Raw genomic sequence first — 7110 nt, forward strand, 5'->3', positions numbered from 1 at the left:
ATATTGTATTAATTTTCAAGTATTGAATTCACAACGTATACATTTATATATTTTTTTTGTTAAGTAGTCCTGTGCCATTTTTTTTTTAAAGTGACTAAGTGACGTGTCTAGGGTTTGAACTTCGACTCCTAGATATAACAATGCATTGTTCTTACCAACTGAGCTATGCTCACAGGAACAATCATTTATGTAGCTTATATACCAACAAAAAGTAATCATCCTAACTAATTATATTTTTCTTAACGGTATTTATATCTATACTATATATAAAGAAAACAACTCTTTTCGGCTCTTTTGGGTTGGTTTTTTCTCTTTCCAAAAATGCCCTCAATTTTCAATACAAATAACACATGTAACAAATAGATAAAAATAAATTTAAATATTTAAAAAAAATGTAACAAACACGATATGAATATATATATATATATATATATATATATATATATATATGTATGTTTGTTTTTTTTCTTTGATCATTTAAAATTAACATATACAGTTAAATTCGGTTTGGTTCAATTATCCAGAACCTGGGTTTAAGAACCATCCAAAAGACATAAGAAATTGTACGAAGTTTTTTCCTTTTATGTAATTTATTGAGCTTTTAGATTACGGCTTGAATTTGAATACCTCCAATAGTTTACAATTTAAAGATTATAAGTCAAGTTACATCGGTTCATTGGGTCAGATCAGCTCGTTGCGCACGTCTGTCCCCTTAATTTTATGAACTTATAACAATCTTATTAGTTTCCCAACAGTAATTTGTTGTTCAATAATAATAATAATAAAAGGAAAAAGCTTTTAGAAATGATGCATGGGATGCGATAAAATTATAGTAACATGATAACATATCCATTAGTAACATGTTGGTTAGAAGTGCACTAAAGGATTATATTATCATTTGGGTGTGTGGGTTTTGCTTGTTTTTAGCTCTTAATTTAAAAAATTAATAAAGCTAATATATCTTCTTTTTTTTGAAAGATAAAGCTAATATATCTATAAGTCATAGATTTAGACATCATTGTCACCATTATGAAAAAATAATAATTTAGTTTTCTCTATTTAACAATGCCTAAAGAATAGAAAGAAAAATTTGTGTTATCGTAATGTTATGCGAATGAAGTGTAAGAAAAAAGATAGAAAGAAGTGAAAAGAAAAGAAAAAGAAATAAGTGATGTGATGAAAAAGTAAAAGATAAATAAACAAATTATACAATAATAGAGCATATTCACATACTTTGGACGAACCGATATGATGAAATCTATTTTTGTATGTGAATATTCAACACTTTATTTTCTCTATATCTCTTTTCATATTTTATACTCTCTCGATCCTTTCTTTTTCCTCTCAGTGTTGAATATACATTGTGATTAACAGTCAATTGTTCGCCGCATTCACCCAATCATTTCAATTGTAGTTGTTGGATCGTGATTGAATGATCCAGAATTCAAACTTCGATATTTTGTATTTTAATCTACCATCGATTTCAATCCAAACGATCCGGGTGAATGCGGCAAATAATAGACCGCGGAAATTATGTGCATAGGTGTAAGGAAATCACTTTCCAATCTATATTGGGACCTAAACGTGTTTAATTTAGATTATAATTACTATTATTAGAAACTTTTTTAATGAGGAACCTTTTAAATTTACCTTTAACTTTAAAAATATCCAATACTTTTTTTGAGGGAAAATCTCCAATACTTTTGTGACAAAAAGATAATGAACAAAAACATATATTTCCTCCATACACGTGGCTGTATTGAAGGCTACCGTTATATCCATCGACAGTACATTTCCAGTTGTAAAGTGAAAAAGAAAAAGAAAATAGGTCAAAACAAAAACAGCATTATTCTCATTTCTCTATTCTCATTGTTATCTTATTTTTTCTTTTTTTGCATTAATTAACAACTTTGATAATTAATCATGATTGAACAGAAAAACTAAAACAGTAGCAGCAAGACCTCTGTTCCTAAGACTATATATATGTTGTTATCATACAATCACATCTTTGTGTGCTTCTCGTGCCTTGTTCATCACTTTATAACTAATAAATCACCTTTACATCTCTTCTCTCATGTGACTCTCTTCTTCCTCCTTCAATTCTCATTGTACTTTGAGTTTATCCTCTAGCCTTGTTTCTTCATAGTTAGGATCTACAAAACTTTATCTTATATTAAATTAGTTGTATCTTATATCTATATTGTTATATCTAAGATGATGCCCCCTGAGCAAGAAAAAACTATTAATGCACCAAATAACAACTCACCCAACACAAACAGAACGGAGAGCAACTCCATCCATGGTGAACCAGATGGTTCTTCTTCTAACAAAGTTAAACCAAGTTTGGATATTGATCACAACGCCATTAATATTCCTTCTCATCCAACTACACCACTCACATCATTTTCCGTTCTTCCTCAATCGTTGCGACCAGTTACACTCAAAGTAAGTACTCATCAATTTATATGACATATAGATTAAATTTTTAACATGATTTTATAATTTAAAACTAGTTTTGTTTATACAAATTGAAGCAGACTCCATGTGTTGATAAGCGACCAATGAACAGTAAAAGCTATAGTAAGTTGGGGAAGGAAAAATTGTTACTATTCACTAATGACTATTTTAATAATTGTCTCATATCATATTTGAACTTAGTCTCTTGATTTCTTAGCTATTAGGTGGACCTAAGTTTTATCCATTATTTAATTCTCCAAAATATGAAACACTGGTCATTTTCTACGTAGTATGTCATGTAATAAAATTTAAAGTAATAAGATAAAAACATGCGAATTATTTCATGTTATTATGTATTATTAATATATATAAGACAAAACTTATGTGCATTTCTTTAGCTACTTTTCGGCGTTATTCTCACAAAATATTTGTAACTAGTGATGATTTTTCAATTTCATCACGATCTTCTCAGAGTTTGTTATACCCACAAAACGTGAAATTTATGTGTAGAACCACGTGAAAAACACTTAAATTTTGTACATATGTATATGTATGTCTCTAACATAACATAAATTTATTTCTTTTACTTTGTGTCGTAGTTTGAAGATGTTTCATACAGCATAACCATGACAAACCAAAAGAAAAACGGCTGCGTTTTGGGCAAAGAATCAAAAGTAACTAGAAAAATCCTCAACGGAGTCACCGGAGTGGCAAGACCGGGAGAGTTAACAGCAATGCTAGGACCCTCAGGGAGCGGCAAAACCACCCTACTAACGGCCCTAGCCGGAAGACTTGCCGGAAAAGTCACCGGAACAATAACATACAACGGAAACTCAGACTCATCCTGCATGAAACGCAAAATAGGATTTGTTTCTCAAGACGATGTAGTTTACCCTCACTTAACGGTGTTGGAAACACTAACCTACACCGCACTCTTGAGACTTCCCAAGACACTTACGCGTGAAGAAAAGGTCGAACACACGGAGAGGATAATCACCGAGCTTGGCCTTACACGGTGCCGGAACACTCCGGTTGGCGGGTGTATGGGACTTTTCCGGGGAATCTCCGGTGGGGAGAGAAAAAGGATGAGTATTGGGCAAGAAATGTTGGTGAACCCGAGTTTATTGTTTTTGGATGAACCAACTTCTGGTTTGGACTCGACCACGGCTCAACTTATTGTCTCGGTTCTTCGGGGTTTGGCTCGGTCCGGTCGAACCGTTGTTACTACTATTCATCAGCCTTCAAGCCGGTTGTATAGGATGTTTGATAAAGTGGTGGTTTTGTCTGATGGGTATCCGATTTATAGTGGTAATGCGGGTCGGGTAATGGATTATCTTGGATCCGTTGGGTTTGTTCCGGGTTTTAACTTTGTTAATCCTGCCGATTTTCTCCTTGATCTTGCTAATGGTAAGTTCTTGTTTGTTAATCCGGTTGATTTTCTCTTTGACCTTATTTAGCTTAATTGCATGCAGTCTTAGTCCTTTTTTTTTGAGTAATTGGTCCTTTTATATTTAATAATTTAGGGATTTGGTGTTCCTATAACTATTTTAAAATCTGATAGTTTTTGGTTTCTCTAGATTTTTTTTTTGGGTCAAGTTCTCTATAGAATATTTTGGTCTACAATATGATGGAAATAGGGATCAAAATTGCTATTATTTTTAATTTTCAAACCTTTGCTCTTTTTTGGTATTTAATTGAAATTTATGTTTGTTGTTTTATTGGTATATAAGTGGAAAGTAAAAGGTTGGGATTTTGTGGATGTCATGTCAATGTCACTAAACAAAATTGACACCCAATTTGGGAGTGATACTGAAAGGGGGAGTTTGTTTTACACTTGTCGTTATTTGTTGGGTGAAGGTTCATTTTCAAATGTTAAATAATTAATAATAAAGGAGGTGCTGAAAAAAGATTGAGGTTTTTCTAATGAAATGAAACTTCTTTTGACAATTTGAAAAGGACTGGGTATCATAAGCAGTAAAATTGAAAAGATGTTGTACCAAAACATATACTTGTTTGATTGTTTAATATCACAGTGAATTTGTCAGAATCACAATGAGTGCTTTTGAAAATTGAGGTGTGGTTCACCAAGATTCAGACAGACATAATGATACCATGCACGGAATCTATCTTTTCCTAATAGTTTCATTGCAACTTGTGTGTATTTGATCACAGCTCAAGTGTACATTTTAAATGTTCATTGAACTTCAATTTTAAATTAAATAAGAAAATAAACTCAACTCTCTAAAAAAGTTGCACAAGATATTTCATGTAAAAAAAAAAGATGGTGGAAACATATTAAAAGCATGGTTGATATTTTACCTTAAAAAGATTAGTAGATATGCTTGGAAATTTTTGTGAGATATGATGGTGAGACTTCTAATTATTAAGACTATGGGATTTTTCAGGCATAGTTGCTGATGTTAAACATGATGAGATAGAGCAGCATGATCATGATCAAGCCTCAGTGAAACAGTCACTAATTTCATCCTATAAGAAAAACTTATACCCTGCTCTTAAAGAAGATATTCAGCACATTAACACTGAACCACTGGTTTTTGCATCAAGAGGAACATCTAGACGTAAGTGAAGTTTTCGTGTTCATTTGATTAATGTTGCTTTTACTTTAAGGCATGGAATTATGTTGTACAAAATCATATGGCTAAATGATAATTATTAATTTTTGATAGGTTCTTCTGATAACCAATGGAACACAAGTTGGTGGGAGCAATTCAAGGTTCTGCTTAAAAGGGGTTTACAAGAGAGGAGGCATGAATCTTTTTCTGGTTTAAAGATTTTCCAAGTCTTGTCTGTTTCCATTCTCTCAGGACTCCTCTGGTGGCACTCTGATCCCTCACACATACAAGATCAGGTATAATTTTTTACCTTATAGTCTGTTTTTTTGGGATCAAATTCAAATATAAATGGTAACATTAGTACATATAAATGATGGAGACTGGTAAAGAGTAGCACCGACAATTCACATTGAAGACGTGTTAGGTGCCCAATACTTATCAGTCTCACATTGACACAATACGAAACATGTTACATTCAACTATTCTATTTTCTCAATAGTAGCAGTAGTACTTATAACAATATAACCATTGTAACAGGTAGGACTTCTATTCTTCTTCTCCATCTTTTGGGGATTCTTCCCTCTCTTCAATGCAATCTTTGCATTTCCGCTGGATAGACCAATGCTAAAAAAAGAAAGATCATCAGGGATGTACCATCTATCATCATACTATGTTGCTAGGATGGTAGGAGACTTACCAATGGAGCTTGTTCTTCCTACAATTTTTGTAACTATCACCTACTGGATGGGTGGTCTTAAGCCTTCACTAGTTACATTTGTATTAACCCTTTTGATCATGCTTTTCAATGTTCTGGTCTCTCAAGGAATAGGCTTAGCACTTGGTGCAATTCTCATGGATGTTAAGCAGGCAACAACTCTAGCTTCAGTGACAATGTTGGTTTTTCTTTTAGCTGGTGGTTACTACATTCAGAAAATGCCTTCTTTTATAGCTTGGTTAAAGTACTTTTCTTTCAGTCATTACTGTTATAAGCTGCTTGTAGGGGTTCAGTATTCAGTAAATGAGGTTTATGAATGTAGAGAAGGGTTGCATTGTAGGGCAAGAGATTTCCCTGCCGTAAAATGTTTGGAGCTTGGTAATATGTGGGGAGATGTGGCTGCATTGACTATAATGTTTGTTGGATACAGAGTTGTTGCATATTTAGCTTTGAGGATGGGGCAGCCTAAATGCCTAAGGACTTAATGGATTAGAAGCTATGTATCGCCAACACTTCGAATTAAATGCGTGTCTAGCGTCCAACATGTGTTAGTGTTACTGACACGACACGGACATATGTGATTAGATTCAATTATTTTCTCAAATTATTTTACCAGTATGGAAGTGTAAGTGCCGATGTTGAGCCATGTATGTGTCAATATAGATCAGAGATCGTATTATTATTTTCAAGATCGGTTGTTTCATTCACTGCCTCAGTTAAATTAAGAGGTGATTTGATTCGAATTAAAAGGGAAGTATCTTAATTCCTTGTAAATAATTGACATGAAAATGAAATGGAACAATCAATGTTTGCAGAAATTTAGTCCAAATTCTTTATGGAGAAAAACCAGATGTGCCAGTTAGAGTTAGTTCATTTGATGTTTTAGTTATCTCAGTACTATACTATGATTTATTGTTGCAATCATATATTAGAGTGTGTTTGGATGGGGGAATGTTTTGAGGGAATGTAATGTTATGAGGGAATTCAAATACTTTGAGGTGAATTCCATTGTTTGGATGGGGGAATGTAATGCAATGTTGAGGAAATGTAATGTTACGAGGGAATTCAAATACTTTAAGGTAAATTGCCTAGAATTTTAAATTCTTTAAAATTTCCAAATTACCTCATCCAAACACACTGTTAGTAAATGCATATTCTCTTGGTATTCTGTATTTTGTCTGTTTATATATCAGATCAATGAACTTTTGTATTCCTTAGCAAAATCAATATGACTAATTGGAAATCTATGTATATGATATCCTATTTTGTTGAATGTAATGTTGAGTTGTTTCCTTTACACGATTATGTAGTACTGGTTTGAAGAAACAAACTTGTTATACATGATGTCTAGTTTAGAAACAATTA

General features: G+C 32.8%; 1 protein-coding gene across 1 annotated transcript; it reads left to right on the top strand.

Annotated features, from left to right (window-relative positions):
* Positions 1 to 2010: 2010 nt before the first annotated feature.
* On the top strand, positions 2011 to 6563 carry ABCG21 (ABC-2 type transporter family protein). The gene is made up of 5 exons (XM_085739626.1): positions 2011 to 2445; positions 3057 to 3864; positions 4863 to 5036; positions 5145 to 5326; positions 5568 to 6563. The coding sequence occupies exons 1-5, from the start codon at positions 2215 to 2217 to the stop codon at positions 6228 to 6230; spliced, it is 2058 nt and encodes a 685-aa protein (XP_085595752.1). The 5' UTR covers positions 2011 to 2214; the 3' UTR covers positions 6231 to 6563.
* The last annotated feature ends 547 nt before the right edge of the window (positions 6564 to 7110 follow it).

The sequence above is a fragment of the Medicago sativa genome, chromosome 1, assembly GCF_051527215.1.
Source record: "Medicago sativa cultivar Bolivia chromosome 1, Bolivia_mono, whole genome shotgun sequence".
Taxonomy (NCBI): Eukaryota; Viridiplantae; Streptophyta; class Magnoliopsida; order Fabales; family Fabaceae; genus Medicago; species Medicago sativa.